A 26,478-nucleotide genomic window follows, 5' to 3' on the forward strand; every position below is an offset into this window, starting at 1 on the left:
CTCAAGAGCATTGTCAGCAGATTTGTTCTAGAACAGAGCACTTGTGGAAGTTGGCCATCTAGAAGTGGGTTCTGCCAGAGTAGTTTGTGCCCATTTACCCCTTGGAAGGTTTTGTTCTCCCGGGGTTACCTGTAACCTCCTTTGACGACACTGGTGTACATTTCCTTGAAGGCAGGAGGGAGTGGGCTCTGAATCACAGGGGGAGCAAAGGGTAATAATTCCTTTCATTGTGGGGTGGAGGTGGGGACCGTGCTGGCCCATTGAGAGCTGGGTGCCAGGAACTTTCCTCTACCACATTGATATTGTAGCTTAAACCCAGTTATCTGAGAAGCAGAATGTGTTCAGCCTCAGCAGCCATTGATAGTAACATAGAGTTGGCCCATCCCAGACGTGGATGTGGTGCTCTGGGCCATGGTGTGCACTGTGGTTACAAATGCCCTCAATGAGCCTTTCCCTGCCAGCTCCAGAGGTGAGCAGGCCTTCCTCCTCTCTGCACCCTGAGCAGTGCAAACTCTGAGCCAGGTGCAGAACGGGAATCAGAGAGACCTCTTCAACTGGGCCATTGCTGTTCTTGGGTTTCATCTTAGTCCAGTCTGCTCCCCAGCTGCTTTTTAAGTTGGACTGTGAACTTTCTGGGAAAATTCAGTAATACATAAGCAGAATTGATTAGGTTGAAAAGCTGTTCAGCTTTGAAGAAGGAGAAAGAAGTAGTGATTAAGAAGCAGACCATTGTCCTGAGATTTGTTTCATAAAAGAAAAAAGCCAGCTTGGTTTTCAATGAATTAAGAGAAGATATAATTATAATAATTATTAAATAAGAACTTGACTGGGGCAGAAGAAATATGATGAAATCAGAACTACCTTAGACCAAATAGCATCTTTAAAACTAGCAGGCAATAGATTTGAAACTATATAATCAGTGAAATGGAAAGCCAACTGAAGAAAAAATACAGTATGGCAAGATGGAATGTCCAGAGCACAGCCTTGAGGATAGACTATGGTGTCTCACGTGGGTAAAAGTCATTCCTAAGGAAAAGGACAGGGCAGGTGCAGTAGCGTCATCCGGAAGCTGTGATGACAGTTCAGAGTGGATCATGTGGTCTGTAAAGTGAAGAAGCCTGACGCTGAGTTTCTTTGCCACAGTGATCAGCATCAGAATATGAGAGTCTGATGTTTGCAGAGCCTTCGGTGAGCAAGGGTATGCCTCCGAGTGTTTTGTATGTGTGATGACACTTATTTTAAAAGTTCTTGTATCTGGAGTTAAAAATTTTCCCAAACAAGTATCTTTTCCAAAGACTTTATACTATCAGTTACAAATTCAAGTGTATTTAAAGAATTAGAAAGATACGTGATAAATAAGTAGGGGAAAGACAGACTAAGAAATACTGTAGGGATGGTTAAACAACCAATTAGGAAAAAATATACCACCTTAGTCTATATTATAAAATAAAGACTAGATGAATGATTAAATGTAGTATATGAAACCATAAAATTCTTAGAAGAAGGGATAGGAGGTGCTGGAAAGGCCTTTTTAAGTCATGATACCAAAGGCAGAAACTGTAACAAAAGACTGGCTTTTTAAGAAGGGAAAACTAGTGTTCAGAAACAAAAGCAAAAGGCAGACAGCAGACTAAGAAAAACTAGCAAATATAAAAAGCAAAGGCCAATTTTCGTAAGAGCTTTTTTATATTGATAATTAATGAATACCTCAATAATAGAAGAGTTAAAGATCAATTGATCTTTCAGTTCTTACAAGAAAAAATGCAAATGACCAATAATATGAAATAAATTTCAACTTCACTAGTATTCATCAGGTAATGTAAAATAAAAGACAAATAGTGTTTTTGGTCTATCAGATTAGCAAAGAATGGAAACATTGGGGTCTAGGTAATGCCATTTTTAACTGCTGTACAACATAACTGTTGATGCACTTTCAAAATTAAGGAATACAATTTTTTTTGGTTTGAGGCTAACAACTTGCTATTAAGTGTTCATTTTATGTAAAAAGTTGAGGGAAGCCACAAGGTTTAATTAACGTTGCTGATTTGCTCTGAAGATGCCTATTTTGGGGGAGGTGGAACCTGCATTTTAAAGAGGGTGCTGACTGTCAAATCTGATGGTTGAAAGTAACTCGACTCCTGGGCGGTGTCTCAAGGCCCGTCTGTGCTGGAGCGCCCTCTGCTGGAGGAGCGCCCTCTGCTGGAGGAGCGCCCTCTGCTGGAGGAGCGCCCTCTGCTGGAGGAGCGCCCTCTGCTGGAGGAGCGCCCTCTGCTGGCGGAGCGCCCTCTGCTGGCGGAGCACCGCAGCCGGTTGCCGCGGTTCTGCCTGTCTGGTCGCTGTTGTGCCACCGTGCCCGGCAGAGGGCGGGTGCTCAGCAGACTTGTGTGGAGTGACTATCGTCACATGCCGGGTCCTGGGGATGCAGCAGCCAGCCGCAGTCAGCCTCCCTGCCCGACGTTCTCACGGGGAGACCAGCAGTGAGCACGTGCAGAAGAGCTTGGACAATGTGACGTGAGACCTGCAGGCTGCGCAGGGTGCTCCGTGGGGAAGGGGCGGAGCAGGAGCCGGTCTCCCATAGGGTGGAGGGGACAGCCTGCAGGCGGGTGACAGCCTGCAGGCGGGTGACAGCCTGCAGGCGGGTGACAGCCTGGAGCCCACCGCTGGGCTGGGCAGAGCAGGGTTCCCTGTGCGCTGCATTTGGTGTACGAACCGAGGAACACTGCAGTCCTGTTTTTAAACTGATTCTCTGTATTTGCCATTTCCTAACGTAGTGTTTGCTTTTTATTTCCTTTTTTTTTTTTTTTTTTTTAATATAAAGGCTTTTTTTGTTTTGTTTTGTGTTTTTTGATAGATGAGGGTTACTACCAGGGTGGAAAATTTCAGTTTGAAACTGAAGTTCCCGATGCGTACAACATGGTGGTGAGTAGCCCGCGCTCGAGCTTGTCCTGTCCGTCCTCCGCTGGTGCCTGGGACCGGCGACCGCCTCCCACGCAGGGCCAGCACCCGTGCCCGCGTGTGACCGAGCACTAAGCTGCTGGTGTTTCTGTGGCTAATGCCACTCAGCAGCAGTATATTAACTTTTAGTAGAGAAATTCATTTATTCAACAAATGTGTGCCAGGCAGTCTGCCTGTGTATTTTATGTAAATCTTATAAAGTCTGGCACTGAAGAAAAAGCATTTTATTTAAGACTGTAGTTTTGTTTGTAGTATCACACCAAAATTCTAGAAGTCTGTAAAATGTGTATTTTAGCATTTCAGAGAATAATGACTTGTAGTTTTAAACTATAGTTAATTTATACCCATAGCTACATGTTAATCCCGCAAAGACCCTTCTAGGTAACAATTACACCAAATACTTTTACATTCTGTCTTTGCTTTTGAGGAACTTGCAGACCAGCTAGAGAAGTGAGATAAAGTGATAAAAGTGGTAGGCAGCCTGCAGTAGAGGTGTTGAGAATGATGGAAGCTAATTTAGGGGAGTTCAAAGGAAAAAAAGAAATGATCACTTTGGAAAGTGGTTGAGGCCATTTCAGCTTTTAAGGAGAAGTAGGATTTGAGTCATCCTGATTTGGCCCAGAACCCGGGGAGGGTGTTTGAGGTGACTTGGGGACTTGTGGAACTGTAGTGATAGGTGCAGAAATGAGAACTTGCAACCTATGGAAGACATATGGACCAGCTCGACTTGAACAAAGAATTGGAGTTGGGGAATAATAGGGGAGAAAATGAGAAAACTCAGATTCGGGGGTTTTGTGGGACATTTCCAATTTGGCAAACCATCGAGGGTCCTGAGTTACTCCATGCACCCTGCGTTAGAGTGCTAGAGTGCTAGGGGCGCTAGAGCAGGTATAGCCATGCCTCAGTGAGACTGCGGCATGTCTCAGTCTGAACTGACGCATTTTGCATATGGCCAGCTCGGCTAACTTATTTCACTTACATTTGAGCATATGTGTATTTCTCCTGATGTTTTCTAACCCTCTCAGCCTGTCAAATACAAAGAAAAATCTGATGGTGATATAATGAAAAACTGAAGTCTCTTGTTGACCTGAGGATGTGGGTATTGGGGACACCATGTGCCCTGTTTCTTTGCTTGAGGTGATTATGCTCCCTGCTCCCTGACAAACAGAGTCATCATCCACCGAGCCAGCCAGCAGGGCGCACTTCAGTGGCTGTAACACTTTCTTGTTTGAAGCCAAACCTTTTCTACGAAAACTGATATTTACTGGGCTACTGCGTTAGAAGTTCTTCTTGAAATGTAATTTATGGGGATGAGGAAGAGTTGGCAATACAAGAAAAAAAAAATTTAGTTTTTAAACAAAGACAGGAAAATACACACTTCAGGTCTTTGTCCATCCGTCCATCCGTCTGTCCATCCATCCACCCACCCATCCACCCACCCACCCAGCTACCCAGCTACCTGCTGAAACTTTCCATCTTTCCCAAATCACAAACTGAGAAACCTGGCTGATAGGACCCTGTGTACTTCCTCAGGTGAGAGGTAGTTTGAAAGGTTTGTTGTAAGTACAGATATTTAGAATTTGGGGGGCTATTTGGTAGTTTCTGGAAACAACCGGACATACATTATGTAAAATTTCAGACTTGCCACTGATTATCTGGACATCGGTCATCTCTGTGGATTATGCATTGAAAGTAAGAATTACTTTGATGGGTGGTGAGCTGTTGACACTGTCCTTTGGGATAGCTTAGGGAGGACTTTAGCATAAGCTGATAAACTGTCCAAACAAGCCTCGAGGACTCAGAACCATTGCTTCAGGTATGTCGGGCATTGTTTAGTAGCTGAGGTTCTTGTTCTCGTTTTAGGAAGAAAACAAAACGAGAAAATATCAAGGAAGGAGCAGGCATTTATTGAGATCTTCTGTGTGCCGGTTGTCTGTCTCACTTCACGTTTTTCATCATTTGCATGGTTCATTGGGTGGTCTTACCATTCAGACCTTTATATATTAGAAATTAGGGCTCCGAGGCTGAAGTTAAAAACCTACCTAATTAGCTCTGCCAGTGTAGATGGCTGAATTGCTGAAGTCTATTCATGAATAGGGCTGCCAGCTTCTAAACCTGTGTCCTTCCTGCTATAGCAGATAATGAGAAAATGTTTGTCATACTGTCCCATCTCCTGTTGTGACTTCAAGAATTGGAGAGGTAGAAAATGGAATAAATAGTAGATAGAACACCACTGAGCCCCAAAGGCTCATTTCCTTTATTAATTGGTGGCTATCACAGAGGTTGAGGTGGAGGGTAAAGTGAATTTTCCCAGTGGTTTTACTGTCCCCTCTCTCACCTTTCATTCTCCAGCCCCCCTCCCCTTCCCCTATCCCCACAGAAAATAGAAACACTTCATCCCTGCAGCCATTCTGAAGTTCCCCATGCAGTGTTTGACCTTTACCTTTGTTACAATGATTTATATTTTCATTTCTGTCTCCTTTGGAAATTTTCTAAATGATGAGCTGGTCACATTGCATCAGGAATAAACTCCATGTTCTCAAACCAAGAAGCACTGAGAGCGGCTGGCGTCTTGGGTGGACCTGGTTCTTCTGCTTCTGTGAAGATCCTTCCCTCTCCCCCTCCTGGCCTACCCCTCCATCCCCTTCCCTGCGTTTTCTTCTTCTGTGTCTCTCATCCAGGCAAATGTGGGGCAACCTTCTTAATGACAGGCCAGTGTGTGTCACTGTGGTCCACAGCAAGGAGTCTCCCAGAGACCATCAGTACTAGTAGTACTTGGTTAAATATGAAAATAGTTGTGTTTTCCATGTTTATAATTAATTACAGATTCTCTGTAGTGTCTCTTTCCTGCTAGATCATAAGCTCCTGAAGGAGGGGTGTGTGCCTGTCGCACGTACCCATGCTTCTAGTGCCCAGCCCCGCCTGCCATACCACACCCAAATGCGGATCTGTCCAGGGCTAGACTCTGTCTCTGCCCACTCCAAACTTCCTAGTGTGGAAAACAGAGATTAAAAAACTAAACCAGCATAGGATAATATGTAGGTTACAGGCATTTGGGGTAGCAATTATGAGAGCCAGCTAGGACGCATCGGGACTCACTGCAGGAGACACGCTAGTTTTCAGCACAGCAGCCCGAGGGCTCGTGAGGCTCTTCCGCCATGACTTTATATGATTTCTGTATTTCATGGGGACTTTTTTATAACCCATAATAGTGACAGTTCCTTTAATGAAGGTCTGTTATTAAGATTGTGAATCTGAAAAACTTTTAATCAATAAAATGAATCATTCTTTTAAAACAAACTTTAAAAAAAATACCTATTTGGTACCCCTCCCCCCACACACACACCCCTATATCCCAGCAGCCAAAATTCAAATTTTCTTTGTTTTTGTGTCCCTTTTTCCCTGAACTTTACTCACAGCCAGAATGAAGCCTGCCTAGTAATCTCTCTGTCTTAGAAATTGGCAGAATTGATTCAGTGACATTTACTGAACTTCAGTGTGCTAGATTCCACAGTGTCAGGCACTGCAGTGCTAAAGATGAGACCACAGGGGCCTTTTAAGAATTTCAGGCCCCTGGGATACCCATGCAGACACTGACAGTGATATAAAGAGGACTCCTCAGGGTGGCAGGGATGCCCAGAGGAGGAGCACGTGACAGGGCCCTGGGGGCACCCTGGAGGAGGAGAGAGGCATCAGTCCAGAGGCTGCTCGGCTCGCCACCATGCACAGTCTCTGGAGCGAGTTGGTCCTGAACTGGTTGGAGGAAACTGCATGCTGAAGCAGGAGAGACGGAACACACCTCTTTGCTCCTTTGCTGGGTTTCACCTTGGAAGTGACACGAGTCATGTCCCCTCACCTGCCATTGGCCAAATCAAATAACATGGCCATGGGCATCCCTAGGGCAGGTGAGGAAGGGCAGTCCTGCTGTGTGCCCCAAAGGAGGGGAGCCAGAGACACTTATTGCAAGTGGCAGTAATGATGGACAACCACAGTGATGCCTGAACTCCTTGCCCCTCTCCTTTTTATATAATTTATTATACTTCATAGGAAACTAAGAAAGCATTGTTATGCAAAGATAGAATGTGACTTACCTGTAATCTCTCCACCCGGAGATCATCACCAAGAACTTTTGGGTGTCTGTTACAAACAATGCTGGTATATAATCCTGCATGCCAATGGAGTTACTCTGCACATTGCCTGGTAACTTGGGAGTTTTCACATTATAATTTGTTGTACATATGTTCCCATTGCCAATTAATATATGATTACATCATTAATAAGAGTACTACATTGTATGATATATCATGATTTTAAACCAGTATTTTATCACTGGTTGACTTTTCTTTTTTCTTGGTAATATAAACCACACTTTCTATAAAGAGCCAAGTGGTAAATATTTTAGACTTTGTGGACCATATATGGTCTCTGTCACATATTCTTTTTTAAAAAAAACAACTTTTTAAAAATGTTAAAATCAATCTTGGACCAGGCTAAACAGGCCCGGCCTGGCCCTGGCGTGGGCTGTGGTGTGCTGCCCCTGGAGAAAGCAGGGCCGCAAGGATGGCCTGGACACACACATCTGGTGCGTCTACCTCTTTCCTGTGGAGACCATCTTGGGTATTGAGTAATCAGTGCTCAGTTTTAAGGCTCTTGAGAAATACTATTAAATTGCCCTTCAGAGAAGTTGTGCCAGTGGCTTCCTTACCACCTGTGTTTGAAAATTCTCTTCCTAAACTCACCAAGATGCAGTGTTTTCATTATTTTTTTCTTTTTGCCATTTTGGGAGGAAATAAATGTATCTTATTGTCATTTGGATTTTTATTTCTTAAATAAGTGCGCTAAATATTATTTCCTACTAACTATACATTTTATGAGCCACTATTATGTCCTTTGCCCATATTTACATTGGGATTTTTATTTTTCTTGTAGATTTATGAATTCACATGTATAAAGTATATGAAACTTTTTGCTTAGCGATGCTGTATTTTCTTTGTTTTGCGTTTGTCTTCTTTTGCTGTTCTATAAAAGTTTTTTCTTTGTTTCACTACTACAGTCAAATCTTTTGCTTCACAGGTTTTTCATGTTATGAAATGCTAAAAGCGCACCTTCACACCCCAAGATGATCATCTACATTCTCTTCCAGTCCTCTTATGGTCCTCTTATGTTTAATTAATGCATCTGGAACAAAACTCTTAAGTGGGGATCTAACTGTATTTTCCCAAATGATTAGCCAGTGGCCCACTGAAGAATTCACTTTTCCGGGCTGAGCCCGTGGCGCACTCGGTAGAGTGCTGCGCTGGGAGCGCGGCGACGCTCCCGCCACGGGTTCGGATCCCATATAGGAATGACCGGTGCACTCCACTGGCTGAGTGCCGGTCACAAAAAAACGACCAAAAAAAAAAAAAAAAAAAAAAAGAATTCACTTTTCCCTGTTGATTTGAAATGTGATATTTGTCATATATTGCACTCTTAGCTGTGGGACTGGGTGGGTGGCAATGCCAAGCCCTGAGGGGGGTGTGGGAGGTGGGGCTGGGCATTTCTTGTTTGTCTAGCTTTGGAGGCAGGGAGGTGCTATAAGATGGGTTCAGTTTGGAAAAAGCATGTGTGTTGGAATCCAGGGCCACAGTTCTGATGCAGACCAGTGACAGAGGAGGCATCCGGGCTAACATCTAACTGCAGAAGGTGTGGAAGGATGAGGAGGAGGAAGGGCAATGCCACTGAGCACTTGGGAAATGCAGCAAACACCAGCCTGGGTAGGTGTGTGTATCGGGGACTCTACAGATGGGGCACCCATTTTGGCAGAGAGATTGAGCTTGCCATTCTTTTAGTGCTTTCAAATACTAAGAGTCGGTGATTCAGTCCAACCACTAGACTGTTCCTACATTCAGTTACCCGGGGGATGTATCCAGCCCTCTTCCATGCAACAGTCTGACTTTCCCTCTTCAGCCTCAACGTCTCATTGGAAATGGAGGATATAGTCACATCCTTCCTGTCAGATGCATTCTCACTTATTTGCAGAAAAGCAGATCAGAGCATAGTGTATGAACTGAAATTCTGCAGTCCTGGGACACACGCATTTGCACAATTGGTATAATAATTTTGGAGGAGTCTCTTGATTTTGTAGTATTTTGAAATCAGGAAGAAAACTAATTAGGGTGCTGAAAGAGTATGTTTGCTTTATACAAATAAGAAGATGAAACTAAGAGTACTAGAAAAAGTACAGGAGATTATTTGGATTGTCATCCAAAGTATTTGGATGTTATCCGAGTATTTTCTGAATATGGGATCAAAGATAAAAATTTGATTCCAAAGATTAAAAAAACCTTCCACTCCTCAGAAAATAAATAAAATTTAATACCAAATGAGAAGAAGGAAAATGTTTCTCCTGTTTGACAAATGGTTGATCCTCTTATGAGGTGACATTTCTAGTGAGATGCTGTAAGATGACGCTTACTGCATATCAGCCAGGGAGGCCTTGCTATGGGGTGAGAAGCCGGGGCTTCTGCCCAGCAGTTCCTCTTCTTGGGCTTCATCCCGAGGAAACATTTCACACAGGGTATGAGCAAAGATAGGAGCATTGGTGTAACAGGACTTGGATATAAGTGGGGAGCAATCTCAGTGTCCAGTGATAGGGAAGCGGCTTGTTAAGTGCTAGCATTTGTATCATGGAATGTGGAAAAGCCATCTGCAATGGTGACAGAAATAAGTATGAAAAAAACAGCACATTTTCCCACTTCTGTAAAGAAAAATGAATGTGCGTGCACACATATCTACGTATGTAGTGTGACCTAGAAAAGAGGCTCAAAAAATGAACATCAGGTGTCACTACAGATCATTTCTGGGTGGAGTTACGGTGATGATGTGTGTGTATATACGTATATAAAAGATAAAAATGAAAAGGAGCATTTATATATTTATATATTCCCTTTCATTTGAATATGGATTGCTTTTATAAGGAAAGTATCGTAAAAGAACTTTCTCCAAAAGTCCAGGTTATAAATGATGTTGACATATGAGGGCACTTCAGAAAGTTTGTGGAAAAATGGAATTGAATGAGAACAGGAATCTTTCCATGAACTTGCTGAAGACCCCTTGTACTTTATCCACACCCATGTGCTCATTTTCATTCTTCCTCTCTCCTTTATGTATAGAGTGGACTAAGACTTTCATCTAGGAAAATGTATGTGACAATAGCATCTTCAGAAACATGCAGCAAAGGGAACGGGCCATTCTCGACAGGCGTAGTAACTTTCGCTGCAGTTCAGCAACTTTGTGCTCAGGAAGCTGTCGGCTCTCGGCTGTAGCTGGGGGCCGGGAGGGTGCAGAGCTCTTCCTTAGAGTACAGCGCAGACTCCTGCCCAGGCCAGGCGAGGGGGTGTGGGAAGTAGCAGAGGCCCAGGCACCGGCACCGGCAGGACATGGAGGTAGTGGGCGGGGGGGGGGGGGGTGGCGGTGATAGATTTCTGGGCAGACTTTTCTGGTGAGACTGGCACCTGTGGGTGCAGTGTGCAAGCATGCCCCTGTGCAGGGAAAGTGAGCCAGTATCCGAGGCTGAATGCATGCTTGGTGAGCCAAGGTATATGCTGCATAGCTATGAAAGAAGTGGCTAGACGGGATCTGCTGAGGCTCTGGGCTGGGGCATGATTTGAAGAGACTGCCCTTGTGATCTGTCTCCCTGCTCTTTATCTGTGTTGCAGCCTCCCAAAGTGAAGTGCTTGACCAGGATCTGGCACCCCAACATCACAGAGACAGGTGAAATATGTCTCAGGTGAGCCACTCTTCTCTCCTTTTTTCTGCATTGGTGGGCACTGTGTGCCAGCATTGGGCTTTTTAACATGTTATCTCCACTGAGATAAAATGTTGAGGCTTGGCCCAGGTTAGAAAAGGTTAGGGCTGAACTGAAGTAGCTGCAGTCATCTGCCAGCTCCTAGCCCCCAGCCTAGTGTCTGCCTGCAGCCTGGCACCCCCCCACTGCCCTCTGGCAGCCAGGGCCCTGCTAGTTCTCAGCACAGCCTGCTCACCCCACAGCCCTTACCTCTTCCCCTCCTATTTTAATGAGAGACTGCATTCCCTCCACATGGTTGATTTTAGCTGAGAGAAGAAAATGTGATTGAAGAAACCCAGGAGAAAAAATATAGATGGCAGGCTTAAGAAGACCTGGGGCAGTTATGCTTAAGATGTCCTCTCTCTGAAAGTGGTTGTGATACATGCAGGACCACTTTTGAAGAAGGGCAGCTTCCTGGAGCTTCATGTCAACGGTAGCGTGTGTTACACATCCTTCTGATGGCAGAATGTCAGCATCAGTGATTTATCTCTTCTAAGATTACTGGTCTCTAGGGTAGAGAACTAGAGAAAGTATGTGGGTTTGTTTTTAAAGTAAATTTAACATTTGGGCTTTATTTTTCTGTGTTTTTTCCCTTCGTCTAGTAAGGCAGTGATAATAATTGCAGGGGTTCTGGTGCCAGGCCACCGGGATTTGAATCTAGCCCCACCACTGGCAGTTGTGGGGCTCTGGGCAAGTTATTTGACTACTGTGTGCCTCACACTTGCCCCCAGTGTGGATAGTAGGCACGCGGTGTTCCTTTAGCACATTTTTCTTTCTTTCAACATGAAACACTGTGATCTAAGTTGGTTCTCATGCTGCTCAGCCTCTGTATCTTTTTTTCTTTCACTCCTCTTCCCGTCTTTGTGAACACTAATCACCTTTGAAAGGAAATATATAAACTGTGGCTCCTCCTCACTGCTAGAAAGTCTTACATCAGGATTCCTCTTTTTTTCTCAAAAGTTCAATTAGTGCCCATTTTCCCATTTTATTTTTGTATGTGCAGCTCTTTCCTATCAGTCTCATTTTTTATGGATATAGTCATGTGCTGCGTAATCATTGTGTTTTGGTCAACGATGAACAGTACACACAACAGTGGCCGGGCCGTATAGCCTAGGGGTGTAGGAGGCTAGACCATTAGGTTTGTGTCAGTACACTCTGTGAGGTTCCCACAGCAGTGAAACTGCCTAACAGCACATTTCTTAGAACAAATCCCTGTCATTAAGTGACGTATGACTGTAGTTAAAAGTACATTTTAGAAGAGTACATCCTTTTTAAGGACATCTTCCCTTTGAAATATCTACTTAAACATTAAAACTCTGCCATCTTCAGTTGCAGGTTATAAATGCATCTGGCCCAGACCCTACCCTCTCCCAGGTTGTCTCGTGTGCTCAGAGGACACCTGGCTTGCTCTCTGGGGGACTCCCCATACTTTGCTTCCCTGCTGTGTCCCCTGCCTTGGTCAGAATTGGGTCCAGAGTGGGAATTCTTATTGTCACTTTTCCTGTCTTCTGGGAAATCAGGTTGTTAGCAAAATATGACAGGAATTAGCAGATGGTAGCCTGATACAAAAGCCAGAAACCTGAAAGGAAAATATTAAGATTTGACCACATTAAAATTTAAAATACAAAAACACAAAATTGAAATAAAAAGGATCAACTAGATTAACATCCTTTGTATGTAAATAGTCCTTACCAATCATTATGAAAAGGGTAGACACTTCCTCTGGAAAAACTGAGTATCAGCTACAAATTGATGATTCATAAAAGGAGAAATACAGGTGAGCAGTAAACACTGAGGATATATTCAGTTGCATTGGAGGTAACCAGAGAAAGTCACAGGAAAACCACAAGGTGTGGCTTGCCACTTATCTGCTTTTGTATCTGCCAGTCTGATACTTTGCGACGTGTGTGTGTGTGTGTGTGTGTGTGTGTGTGTGTGTGTGTGAGAGAGAGAGAGAGAGAGAGAGAGAGAGAGAGAGAGAGAGAGAGAAGGAGGGAGCGTGCAGAGAGCAGGCTTTCTCTCATCGTTTGAGGGTGCATACCTCTGTACACCTTTTGTTGGCCCTTCAGCAATACTTTCTACATTTAACTTGTATTTATCCTTGGACTTGTCAGCTGCACCCGTAGGGATTTAATCTAAGGAAATAATGTGCTAGATTTATGTACAAGGACTACCTGTTAGTGTAAAAGCAGATGGTATCTAGCAGTGGCTTAATGCAAGCTGATTCATGGCATCTCCTGCATGTATGGGGAGAAAGCCTGACCACGCCTCTGATTTGTGGTGGTCACGGTGCAGCATCTAATTGGATTCTTCCCACAGCAGGCCTGACTGGTGCCTGTGGCTCCACAGGGCATACGTGTCATTTCTAGTGCATAGGAACACTTCCCTCTTTCGAAGAGATTTCCCCTGGCTGTCTCTTCGTTCTGTGTCTCGCTCCCGGGGCTTCCTGGCCCCATTGGGGGCCCTCACCCTTCTGGCACATGGTCAGAGGTTCATGTCTATGGGATTGGAGGGCCCAAGGTCAGGAGCTCACTGGTTGCACTTTAAGTTTTTTTCTCCTGGAGTCCAAGCTTCCAGGATAGTCCCTAGGGTGTCCTCTTTCCCCTTGCTTAGTAACTTCTCTGATAGCCAAGTGTCTCTGTCACCTGAGCTTTCACTGGGACTACTCTCTGCTGAAGCCAGGTAAGAACTTGTACAGCAACTAGGGGCACCGCACCCCTGGCAGACCTCACTGCTGTGCAGGGGCTGCCCAGACCCATGGCCACCAGATGCTGGGTTACCTACCTCCGGGTGCAAAGCCCTTCTGCCCTGGCTGTGCTGTTGACAGTGAAGCCTGGGAGGATGCTGACAGGTCAACTAATTAACCTGAACTTCTTTCCTTCCTTCAGTCAGCTAATGTTTGAGCCCAGGCACCATGGAGAGCAGTTTGTATTCCCTGCTTTTATGGGGCTTGCTGGCTGGTGGGTGAGACAGGCGTTAGACAGGTCAACAAGTGTATAACTAAGGATTGTGTTAAGGCCTATGAAAGAAAAAGATGAGCTAGATCAGAAATAATTCCTCCATTCTAGTAACAAAATCTCTCATTGGATCACAAAAGCTACTAGGATTTGACAGATGGTTCCCAAAAAGTTATTCGAAAGTTGTAGAAGTTTCAGGTCCACAAGTCACTTATACCTCTATAGGGTGAAAAGACGTCCACCGATTTTATTTTCTCTCATTTTGATTTTTCTTTTTTCTCCTTAAGGCTCAAAGTAAATTTTAATGGTCAATTTAAGATTGTTTATATTTTTTCTAACTGATCTTCATAGACAATTAAGATTATAGCCTGATTCAAGTTCTACATATTTATATTCTGATCTAAATTGACTTGTCTGAATTAGAACCTACTGTAATTCAAAAAAATTTGTCACAGGTAACAATTATGTCCTATAAGGCCTGATATTGGCATGTTAGCTTGGGGTCTTTTATGTACAGATCAAAGCCACACTACGACATGATAATTCAACAAATGCCAAAGTAATTTTATCTCCAGAAGGAAGCTTGGCAATAAATTGTAATTTTCTAAAGCATGGAGTCATCGTTTATGTGAGAGTACATAACGTGAATTTTGCACAGGCATGGTAGACCAGGGGTGGAGATGACTCTCAAGTTCCAGCCTCACGTGCCTCTGAAGCCCAGGTGCACATTCCCTAAACATGGTCCACCCACCCAAGGAGGGACTGCTGTCCAGAATTTTGCATTAATCTGCTCTTATCTTTAAGTTTTCCCTTATGAACTTTTTTAAAAAACAGCTGTTAAAAGGTCCTTTGCTAGGAGCTCACATGGTTGTTAACCTGCATTGGCAGCGGTGCAGAATGCAGGCTGCAGGTGAGCTGCCCAGGTTTAAAGGTGCACCTGTTCACCAGGCGTGTGCCCTTGGGCACATCTATAAGACAGAGAAGTGAAGGCACTTCCTTCCTGGGTCATTGCAGGCATCAAGTGAGTTTAATGATGCAGCACTTAGGGTTGTGCCTGGCACACAAAAATAGTGAGCTCTCAGCCTCAGTTACTCCTGTTGTCATTTCTGTTGCCATCGTCATTTTCTGCACATTAAATTGACAGATGTTCTTTGTATATTGTTTTAAGCATGCTTTCCCCCTGCTTAAACCTCCATGTCAAGGATTAAAGACCCCATGTACTACAAAAATACCATAACACATTATAGTCGGGTGTGTGTATAACCTTGGAGGTTGAGAAGGCTTTCCTCAGCACAGTAGAAAGCTGAGGGGGAGGGGGGAATTGGTAAAGGGACATGAAAATCAACTACAGTGTATATTGATAAATTAAAAATTAAAATTAAAAGAAAAAAAAACTGGGATGCCACAGAGAAAAAGTCAAGTTAAATAAAAAGTAGATCTCCTGTATGGCATAAAGAAAGACAAAACATAGGCCAAGAGGACTCATGGGCAGCATGCGTAGTGCGCCTGCAGCTTGTGGTGCTTTTGCTAACCGCTGTGTGTTTGTCTTTTTCAGTTTACTGAGAGAACATTCGATTGACGGCACTGGCTGGGCTCCCACGAGAACATTAAAGGTAGAGTTGTTGCCTCCTGGGCACCAGTCCTCCCCTATAGTCCTCTCCCTCAGGTAACCAGCCTCCTGTAAGAACAGCACGTGTCCTTGCCTGTCACATCCACGCAGGTGGCCAGACACACCCTTCTTCCTCCTTACCCCTCCACCTGCTGCCTGGGCTGCTCAGCCAATCACTGACTGAGTCCAGCCAGTTCTGGTTGGATGAGTGTCCTTGTCGGCCAGTGCCAGGCACCATTCAAGAACCAGAGACAGGAGCCCAAACTGCAGGCCTCAGAGCCAGACTGTCTCCACTGTAGAAAACCTCACAGTAATCACTCAGCAGGGATGCCTGGAGCCCTCTGGCCGCTAAGTGAAGGAGAGAACTGCAAACTGTGGCCTATAGATTGTTCCCAGTGGCCAGAAAGGACTGTCAGGTATTGGGTACCTGTCACCAAATAGAGACCTTGGGAGAATAGCGCAGGAAAGGAGTTTTGGGGCCCTGTTCCAGCATCAGGGAACATGCAGGCTTCGTGCAGTCATGACACAGCTCCTCCTGAGCTGTGATCTCTGCCACCTGGCCACCTCTCCAGCTTCTTGCCATGCCCTGGACATGTCCTGCCCTCTCAGGTCTCAGCCTCGGCACAGGCTGTCCCTCTACCTGTCAGGTGCTCTCTCTTCCTGCAGATCCCTCAGGTGGCTGCCACTTCCTCTGTGGAAGGCACTAGCCTGCTGACCTGGTGTCTGTCTGACCTCCTCCACCAGACCGAAAGTTTGTCCTCACCCCCGGCTCCTGCCTGAGGCTGGCGCACACCAGGAGATCAGGGCTGGGTGGGAGAAAACAGAAAAGGACAAATAGAAGTACCACTAGCTGTGAGTGTGGCGGGAGCATGAGAACAGACCTAAACAGGACCAGACTCCTGAGGTGACTAGGGGGTCGTGGAGAGAAGATTAGTGATTGAGTCACAGCTTTTGAGTCAGTACAGGTAGAACATTTGTTTTCATTGTTATTTTAATGAAAATCCTTGAAATGTTGGTCTCCATTGATTCTTCAAGTAAATTATTAAGAGGACTCAGTTGCACAGTGGGTAACTAGCTTATCTGCAGTGCCCAAGAGGCAGATGTTAAAAACAACGGAGTTTATTGTAAATTTAGGTGACTTTTCAGAAGTCTGAGCTGTATTTGGTAATGACAGGTAAGAGGTGACTTAAGGTGGAGCTCTCTGTGTAAGTGCTTGCCTGTGGGCTCTGTCGTGCACAGGACTGGGCTCATCAGGCCCTGGGTCTCACCGGAGGGCAATTGAGGTTCTCTTTGATTTTATATTTACTACCTGTGACTGCTCATCTCTTTGAAATTCCGAGTTTGTTATTATGCTTGAAGAGAGGTCATTTTAATTTTCTGTGTTGTGAAAAACACCATGTGCTGGAGGCAGGTTTTGATACAGAACAATGTATGTTTCTTGTTCTGGGTTTAAAAGACTTTTAAGTGCAGAGAAGCCTGAAACTTGTATTCTGTTTTCTTTCTTATTTCAGGATGTTGTTTGGGGATTAAATTCTTTATTTACTGTAAGTATATTGATCAAAATCCCAAGTTTTCCTTGATTCCCTTGACTACTGGTTTTAAACGTCACCTAAAGAAAAACAAAAGGGGATTAAAAACACACCATGCACATACTTACCCTTCTTTTCTGTTGCCCTTTTGAAAATCAGAAGTAGAACAGTGAGATGGGGACTGAGGCAGCTTTGGAGTGACAAGTTGTGGGGTGGGACAGAGCAGCCCCACTTCTGCCCTGCTGGAGTGGCTGCCTCCACTTTCTGGGGACAAGGCTGGTTCCATTTGCGTTAGCCCTTCCAGAGACTGGCCTGGCCAGCCCCTGTCTGCACCTGTGGCCTCACCAGCCCTCCAGGAGTCCTGGTTTGGATGGATGATTACATGGTCATCCAGCCTTGAGGCTTTTCACAAACCCAGAACCTCAGAGTTGTTCTCTCATTATCAGTAACGAGCTGCTGAAGTTGGCTGTTTTCAGAAAACAGCCCATCTCGAACAATGGCTCTAGGGCAGGGGAGGCTAGAGGACACCACTGAAAGCTGTTATTTGGATTTTTACATAAAATTACTTGTTCCTTTAAATCTTTACTTTTTGATTTATGAAAGAACTTTTAAAAAAGATGAAATTCAGGGATCTGTCTCTGAAGAAATAAAAAAGTTTTGCTACTTTTGGTAAAACCTAAGCTTCCTCCATGACAATGATCCGATCTTGGATAGTCTGCCAAGGATGGTTGGGCTGTTTAAGGAGTGGCTCGTGACCAGTATCATGCAGGACATTGGATGTGCCTACAGCAGGTGTACCTGCACAGCACATTTACACCGCGGCGAGTCTACTCCTTCTCCTGTTGTCTGAAAACAATAGCTGAGCCTCACACTGAACTGTGAGTCCTACCTTTTGCCTCCTCATATGGCGTTACTGAGTGGACAACTGGAACACAGGCAAAGCAGCCACACCCTTGGGGTGATTTCAGGACCTCCTGCATCTCCACAAGAGCTGTCACCTGAGAGGAGCAACCTGGACTTGAGCCATCTAGACAGTTTTCTGCTGGTTTCAGTCATTTTGTCGTGGTTTGCTTTTTGGCTTTTTCATTGAAGTGAATGAAGTTTCACTTCTGGAGCCGTGAAGGCTAAGCATGATTTAAGGTCTGCCTTAGTGGCTATGATTCCTGGTGAAGTCTAGCCTTTGCATGTCCAGTTTTGATCAAGTGAGCCACAGAGGACAGGTGCGTTGTTGGCATCTGCCACTGTGGTGGATCCTTTCTAGCACCCCTCATGTGCCCCAGGTTCCTCAGCCATGAGCAAGTTTTGACTGGTGACTTGGGAAATAAACACTGGCTCCTTGAAACTTTCTTTTTCTTTCTTTTTTTTTTTTTTTTAAAGAAATCTGGCACAGCCAAATTAGCTCCCCATCTCCAAAGCACTTCAAACCTTCCAAATTTTAAATAGCCACTCAAAATTGCTAATTAAGTCTGTAATGGTTATTCCAACCAATATATTCATTTTAGGTCATACATAGAGTAAAGGAAATAAGAAATTTTGTGTGTCTGATATAGTCTTTATATACACTGGGTATCTATTATAATCAGCACTTTATATTTTAGCCTGTTTCTAGGACTTGGAGTCTAATTTCCATCTGCGGTGGTCATAGAGATTTCCAGTTTTTCTTTGTAACACGTTATTGGTCACACCCACATTTATTTCCAAATGAGGAGGACAATCCCAAAATTTAACAGAATTCCTGATGAGCAATAAGGTGGTCTTTTCACTGGACCATCATATGGCACTCTGTGGAAAGCAGTGGCTCATCCATGGAAACCAGTGTCACTACCTGATTTTCAAGACAGGGGTGGGCAGGGTGGAGCTTGCACCCCACCTCTGGCCTGCAGTCCTGGTGTGTCTTGGAAGAAGGGGTGTAACCGTGTTGAGGTTTTCTAAGATTGAGGCTGGGACACTGGCTGACAGTGCTGTACTGCGTGTGGTTGGGTTTGACACACTGCCCCTGCTGGACTGAGAGTAGGACGCTTGTGAAGGTGAAGCAGGAGATTCAGGGAAAATCCAGTTAGGGTCCAACTGTAGAACCACAGAGGCAGAGTTGCTAATCACAAAATACATTAAAAGAGGAAAATGAGTTTTTATGAAGAAGAATGGAATTTATATTTGGAGATGCCTATAACGAGCATGATTTTCATTTTCCAGTTATCAAAATTGGCATTAGAAATTAATGCAATTAATTGCTATTTCCTCCATTTTCACCAAACTTTGGACAATTACTCTCGTGTGTAATCATATCCCTGACTATCATGTTGATAGTCGACTCTCAATCACAGTTATGAAAAAGACCCAGATTCAGTACTCTTCCATCAAAAGAACTTGGGTTCTTAATGGGATTCTCAACTCTCCGAGTTGGTCTGCCATTTGCTAGTGAGACCTCTGTTGCTGCTTATAAAGTGAAGATTTGTAACGGTAGCAAAACAGATTCTTTCCATTGTTTACTTTGAATTTCTCTCTTTTTAAGGATCTTTTGAATTTTGATGATCCACTGAATATTGAAGCTGCAGAACATCATTTGCGGGACAAGGTAAGCCAGTAACAGGCTTATTCTAGGTTAATGTATTTGGTAAAAAAGATAATTATTACTCTCTGTTGATTGGATAAGTAAGAAATTGAGAATGGTGGAATGCAGGATTAGAATTTAAAGCAGTTTATAAGTAATGTGTTATAATAAATGTATGTGATCTTGGCCAAAGTATTTTACCTAAGGTCAGAGAGAAGTGGTTTTTATTAGATGTCATTTCCTAGGAGAATTCAGCATGAGTAATTTCCCTTAAGAACAGTAAAGGGCCACAGAGGAGAACGGAGTGGCCCATGGCTGGTGTCCCCAGGCCTCTAGCAAGGCTGCCTTTATCCTTCACACCGTCTGCTGCACTCCTGTACATGCATGTGCATTTGGTTTTATTTTTACCCACAATGATGGGATCTTATTCATTGCTCTTAATCTTCAATTCCTTTTTCTTTCTTTCTTTTTTTTTTTTTTAAATTTTTTCCCTTCCAAGTCAATGCATAGACCATCGCTCATTCAGTTCAGGAGCTACATTATAGTCCGTAGAGTGGCTCTACCATGCTTTCTTTAACCATTCTCTTCTTGGCAGGCATTCAGGTTTGTTTCCATGGGACTTTTTTTCCAGTGCAAACAGTAATGCAATAAACATCCCTTGTACACACATCCTTAAATACTGGTGCTTTTATTCTGACAGAGGAGAGTTTTAGAACTGGGGTTACGGGGTCCAAGATTGCATGTGTCCTGAATTTGAATAGCTTTTGCCAGACCATTTTTCCTCAGGGCTGTGGTGGCGTCTATGCCCAGCAGTAGTGTAGGCAGACACCTGTTTCCCTGAATGCCCCACACTGGGTGTACACTAGAGAGGTGGACACTACTTCCTGAACTTCTAGCAAGGTTGGCTGTCTTTTTATATAAATGTGTAGTAGCTATTTGCATCTCTGACTTCCTTATTTTTGAGCCATTCTTGTATTAGATTATTCTGATTTTCTTTGAATTTTAGGAGGTCTTTGTCTTTTGGGGATATGAGCCTTTTATCAGTCACTTTTGCAAATACCAGGGGTGTAGGTCTGGCAGATTGACTGCAGTCTCTGCTAGACTGCACTTCTGTCTTGCATACTTACAAATAGGTTTGAGGTGTTTCCAGTAAAACACCTGCTTAAGAAGATTACTTACCTAGAAACAAAATATCAAAATTCATTAGGAAGGAAAGTGTGTAAAAACACAAGCTGATGGAATTACAGTCACTGACTGTGGACTGTACTTGGGGTAGCAAGGCAGCAAGGCGACCATGGATCTGCTGTTTTTACTGTCTGATGAAAGGAGGCATTAAAAGTCCCAAGGGAGGGAAGCACTGTCTGGCAGGGCCTTGCATGAATGCAGGGAGCAGTGTCACAGTGCTCTGAGCCAGAGTCTGTGTGGACAGTCCCCGTGGGGCTGGGATTGAGCATTTGGTGCTGCAGTGCTGTGACTGAATTTGGTGATAGGACTTCGAGTTTTGTTTTCTGAACCAGATTCCTTATGGCATCCTCACCCCTGCCAGTGGTTGGCCCCCTCACACTGGTGGCTTGGCTGGCGTTGCTCTGAACACAGAGGATTCTAAAAGCCATTGAGTTGGTTCTAAACTTCGTGCTAAATGTTAAGAGCAATGGCCTCTGTTTCTGTAAGACCTACTGTGCACCAGAGACTGTGTGGGGTCTTCATCTGAGTTCAGAGCAGGTGGTACGGCCTGACCAAGGCCCTGAGAGAGGGTGTGAGTGCCCCTGCCAGGGAGACAAGAGAAGCGCCACCCAGCATGCATCCTGCTCGGACTGCATAGTGCACAGAGCGGCCCTCAGTGAGGCTGGCATAATCCTCAGGGGCCCGACGCTGCTCAGGGCTGGGGCTGCAGAGCTCCTCAGAAGTGCCCACAGCGTGAGGCGGCCCTGGCAGTGGGCTGTACCTCAGCTCTGTTCTCACAGTGCCCGTTGTCTGGCTCAGCCTGCCTGGTCCTGGCGGTTTGCCCGGGTTGTTGTACTGCACTGACAAGCCCTGGGCGGACGGGTTTCTCTGCCCCAGCTTCTAGGAGTCTCCATCCCTATTGTTACTCCTCTCTGCTGTCATCGGTGCTGGCGAGGACGTCCCTGCTTAGCCCTTATGGGCTTAGAAAGTGGTGATAATGGCGGACACTCCTGCAGATCCAGGCAGAGAAAGGTTTTGTTAAAGTGTCTCTCATTTCATCTTTCTTGTGAGAAATAAGGGGACTACTATGCAATTGATAAACTTTTTAACCGCAGTAAAATGGAACCCAAATCCTCCAATCAGTGATGCTGCCACATGGATTCTAAGTGCCCCAGCCCCACCAACATCTTCGTGCTGAGTAATGAGCAGTTATTGAATATTTTATATTTATTCATTCACCACAAGGTTGACTGATGGCCACCCATGTGCCAGGGGAGGGGCCGAGTGCTAGGAATCACTGTGGAAATGACTGTCCCTGTCCCCACAGAGCATACACTAGTGGCAGGAGGTGGAGCACAGATGAACAGACATATCATGTGGTAGGGAGGGGATGAGGGAGTATGTGGTGGGGGGAAGTGTATCCCAGAGGGCGGCAACAACAGCACAGAGGCCCTGGGACAGGAACACACTTGAGGTTCTCAGGAGAGTAATGAGGCCAGTATGACTGGAGCAGGAGGATAGCGGGCAGGGGTGGCCGGGGCCAGGTGCCAGGCACTGCCCCAAGCACCTTACACGGAATGCTTTGTTTCTCATGACAACTCTCATGGAGGTGCTGTGGTTAGCCCTGTATTGCAGCTGAGGAAACAGCCACCAGGAGGTTAGATTTGCCATGATTACACAGCCAGTAAGGGGCAAGCCCAAGATTTGAACCCAGGTGGTCTGGCTCCAGTATCTGGGGTATCACCAGGTACTACACCTGCTGGTCTCTGGGGCAGCAGAGGCTGCAACGTAGGGGACTCCTGTGGCCGTGCACTTGGGCTTGTCCTGAGGGAGAAGAGCAGGGCCACAGGCACAAAGAGGGAACAGTCACATCACTCATCCTCAGGGCAGGCTGCGGGGCCTCATCCATGTCCTGTGAACTCTCACGGTGGCCCTGTGAGCTGATGGGACTGTCTGGCTCTGGGGACTATGGAAATGACCTTGGGAACATTTTTGTATTTGACAGGCCAGTCATGGTTTCTGCACAGCCCACTTTTGTCATGGGGGAAAGGACTGGTGGTGGAGCCTTTGCATGTGGCCTGTAGACAAGCGTGGGGAGTTGGCAGGCAGAGCCACCTGGGTGAAATCATAGCTCCACTTCCTCACCTGACACCGGGAGCAAGTCACTGGATGGTCTCATAGCTTTCAAACTGGGATCTCACCCTGACCTTGAAAGGGTCCCTGTGCTAATGAAGCATGTAGCAGGAAGGCAGGCACCTGTGGAGGGCATCACGGGAGTGCCCTACACATCGCCAGGTGTGGGGAGCGTGCAGCGGAAGCATAGAACAGGCCAGTTCTCCGGGACTGCGAGCTTAGCTGAGGAGGAGGAGCTATGACTACAGTGCTGAGTTCCTGTGCAGTGGGAGTTGTGTGGCATTGATGGGGCCAAAATAGCATGACCCTACAGGCACCAAGCAGCTGTGTCATAGGAGTCAGAGGTGGAGGGCTCCCAGCACTCTTACAGCTCATATAGTCCTATGGGATTTTACCCCTAACCTTGGGGAGAACAGGCCCAGGGACAGACCAGGGGGCAGTGGCCCTGATCTGGGAAGGCTTTCCTGCCCATACTGCCTTTTGTCATCTGAGGTGGTCAGGAGCCCAGGTGGCCACCTGCTTCTCGATGTGTAAGGAGGGGCTTCACAGCATAGCACCCCCTCTCCGGGCAGGGTGCTCACCCTTGGGGCAGGGGATGCTGTACGTGGGCCATGAAGAGTGGGCATGTGTTGATTTGGCAGCAAGGTCTAGGGAAGTCATCCTGGGAAGACAGACTTAGAAACAAAGTCCTTCCTGAGAGCAGCAGCCGCAGCATGCCCACTCTGTGACCCTGCCCACACTTTCTGAGCTGTGCTTTCCCCATCTGCAAAACAAGGGAGGTGGGCAAGGTGCTTTCTTAAGTCTCTCCTTCTACTCAGATATTTTGTGTTTGTCCCCCCCCCCCTCCCGAAGGACATCTGGTACCGTGTCTTGCGCACAGGCACCAGAATCGTGGAGAAATGGCACTAGACTCAGTAAGGTTTCTGGTCATTCTGCCACCTCAGTGATGAGAGGCCAGGCCTCTCCACTCAGGGCCCTTGCTTTGGTGGATCTGACTTGTCCCTAAAGTGTCCTTTTGCTCTCATTAACTCACTTTTCCTGTTCTTTCTTTTCTCTCTGACCCTCTTACTGCACAGGAGGACTTCCGGAGTAAAGTGGAGGACTACATCAAGCGTTATGCCAGATGATAGAAGGAGAAGATCTCAGGCCCATAACATGAAGCAGCAAGAGGTAGCCCCTCTTCGCCCCCATCCTCACGCTCCCTCCCAGTCCCACCGGATTGTCCCAGTCCTGTGACCATGTTGTCCTGAAGAAGACCATCTTCATGACTGCCCACTGTAGATGGAGAATTCTGCATAAATACAGCAAGAAAATGTGTTTGGGCTTCTAAAGAGTTGTCTGCTTACCTTAACATGTTTACTTTTTTGAAACTGTACTGTGTAGGCTGTTGGTGAAATTCTTGAGAAGTTGTAATGAACTCAAAATTGAGGCTAGAGCTTGCTTACCCTTTTCCTACACAAAATCGGTTTCATGCACAAGTGATGCTAATGATGTGTTCAGTGTAACTTGCAGATTGGCAATAAGAAATCCGCTGCAAACTGTGATTGGATGCAAATTCTCTTAGCTTCTTCCACGAACGTTGGCCCTGCCCAGGTGTTGTGAAGCTTCCCAGAATGCCTAGAGTTATTCACTGTAGATCTCTTACTGAAATGCATATTTTATTTAATGTAAGTATATTTTGGAACAGATTTGTATTTGTACAATTTAATGCTTTAATTATTTTTTTCTATTCTCATTTAGTTTGTATTTTCATTGTATAGAGCAGACAGAAAGATGTTGGGTCAAGCAACTATTGAAGAGAAATACAAAGAAAATATGTTCTGTCCAAATGCAACAAGAATCTGGCTCTTAAAAATCAGCTCTTTCTTTCAGGTTGAGATGTGGCAAGGACATTTTGGAGCCCTTTGAGCCTAGATAAAGTTGATAAAAATAAAAACTAACAAACAAAAAGGCAGGGAGCCCTTTCTCACATGCTGCTGAGAGGAAACTGGCTGGAGCCTGCACCACTGGGGGACTGGTGTTTCTGCAGTGGTCACATGACCCTGAGCCAATAGCTACTTACCAGACAGACCCCTCACTGTCCAGAGAGACAGGAAACATATCTCAGGAATCAGCTCAAACAGTGTCTGATGCCACTGAGACTGTACCCGTGCCCTTCTGAGTTGGCTGTGGTCTGGGCCCTATCTGGGGGTGAGCCTCCTGGGCCTTGGATGACCAGGAATCGGCAGTGATATACAGCCATACTCAGCCACGTTAATGAACTTCAGAGGAAGAGCCCTGAAGAGGGGCAAGTAGATTTACACAGCATTTAGACATTTCAGCCAATGAAATCAAATGCAAAATAAACGTTTGTCTGGTTTCCTCTGCTGCCTGCCTAACACTCAGATTTAACTGCCAGCTTCCTTAGACCTCCGGATTCCCCTGTTGGCCATCCACTGGGTTTACTTTGCTTTTCTTGATTTACAGCATTTCTGATGGTGAGATCTGTCATGGAGATCCAGCAGCTGAGGAATCTAGGCCTTGCTTCTCTTTTGTAACAGGAATTGTGCCCATTAGTCTTGGGGGTGGCCCCAGCTAATGGGCCACATGTCTTGGTGCACAGAGCAGAAAAGGTGAGGCTGGATAAAGTGAATGGTGCCATCTCAGTGGCTCAGGGCTTGTCCAGCAGGCACAGTAATCCCCACTTCCCAGGGCCTGAGGGAGGCACTGCAGCTCATGTACTTCTCCTCTGCCCAGTGTCAGAGGAGCTCACCCACCAAGCACTGAGCATCCCTCGCTAGGCAGGTCAGGAGGCCAGCAGTTTCCTGCCCGTACACCTGATTTCTGTCCCTGCTGACCCAGGGGTGCAGTTCTCTGCCTGCACCAGTCCCAAGCCCAGGTCATGGCACATCCCACATTAGCTGTTGGGGCTTCCCTCGAGCTGCCCGGCTGGTGGTGCTATCACTGATGGTGGGGCTCTCTCATGAGAGTGCTTGTGTGAAAGAAATAGTGCCAGCTTTCGTGGTTCAGTGGCAGCATTTATTCGGTGTAGGTGAAAGACAGTGTGCCCTCTAGACCACATGGAAAATGGTAATGTCAGTTATTATGACCTCAGAATATTTGCACAGTAGAAAAAGTCTTTGTTTATTATCAGAGATTAAGTAATTCTTTTAAAATGACATTTCCAGATAACTGAATCATCCCATTCTGTCCAGTGGAAATCCTTCAGAGCTCTTTTGCCTACCTCTGTCTTGAGCACACCTAGACTTGACCTATCACAGTGAGCAGCTGGTACTGTGCTGGGTACTTGGCCATTGGGGCCCATGGGACCTGTTGGTTACTGTACAACCCTGACTTCCAGATGTTATGGCTTCATGGGATCTCCTCCCCACTCAAAAGGAAAAGTGCTGGTCCATGTGCCTCAACCAGCCTGGTAATAGTTGATGATTTCCGATCTGCCAGGAGGTGGGAATCCCTGGACTTGGCCAGAGTCCAGCCCTGGAGACAAGGGAGTGGGCTGGCCCTTGAGAAAGTTAAGCTCTTGGGCAGCTGTCACATCCAGTTGGACATCCAGAACCTTTGCTTCCTGACTCCTGGTTCTCAGCTGTGCTCTGGAGGGTGCCTATGACTGTACCGCTTAGCATTTGATGTTTAAGCTGCATGTTTTTCCAAGCACTCTTAGAAGGAAACACTTCCAGGGGAGGTCTCTCAGAAGAGAAGGGCCCTTCTTATCTTTCCTTAAACATACCACTAGCAGATGACCTCCCCTCCACAAT

At 45.6% G+C, this 26,478-nt stretch overlaps 1 protein-coding gene across 3 annotated transcripts in view; it reads left to right on the forward strand.

Moving 5' to 3' along the window:
* UBE2F (ubiquitin conjugating enzyme E2 F (putative)) overlaps positions 1–24,673 on the forward strand; it is a 61,375-nt gene extending 36,702 nt beyond the window's left edge. For all 3 annotated transcript variants that reach the window (XM_063099939.1, XM_063099923.1, XM_063099931.1), the window contains 6 exons: positions 2,852–2,919; positions 10,653–10,723; positions 15,293–15,350; positions 16,858–16,890; positions 19,388–19,450; positions 23,800–24,673. In XM_063099939.1, coding sequence (XP_062956009.1) covers positions 2,852–2,919; positions 10,653–10,723; positions 15,293–15,350; positions 16,858–16,890; positions 19,388–19,450; positions 23,800–23,850 — 344 coding nt within the window. In that variant the 3' untranslated portion in view covers positions 23,851–24,673. The remainder of the gene's footprint in view (positions 1–2,851; positions 2,920–10,652; positions 10,724–15,292; positions 15,351–16,857; positions 16,891–19,387; positions 19,451–23,799) is intronic.
* The last annotated feature ends 1,805 nt before the right edge of the window (positions 24,674–26,478 follow it).

This window comes from Cynocephalus volans, chromosome 1, assembly GCF_027409185.1.
Source record: "Cynocephalus volans isolate mCynVol1 chromosome 1, mCynVol1.pri, whole genome shotgun sequence".
In the NCBI taxonomy this organism is placed as follows: domain Eukaryota; kingdom Metazoa; phylum Chordata; class Mammalia; order Dermoptera; family Cynocephalidae; genus Cynocephalus; species Cynocephalus volans.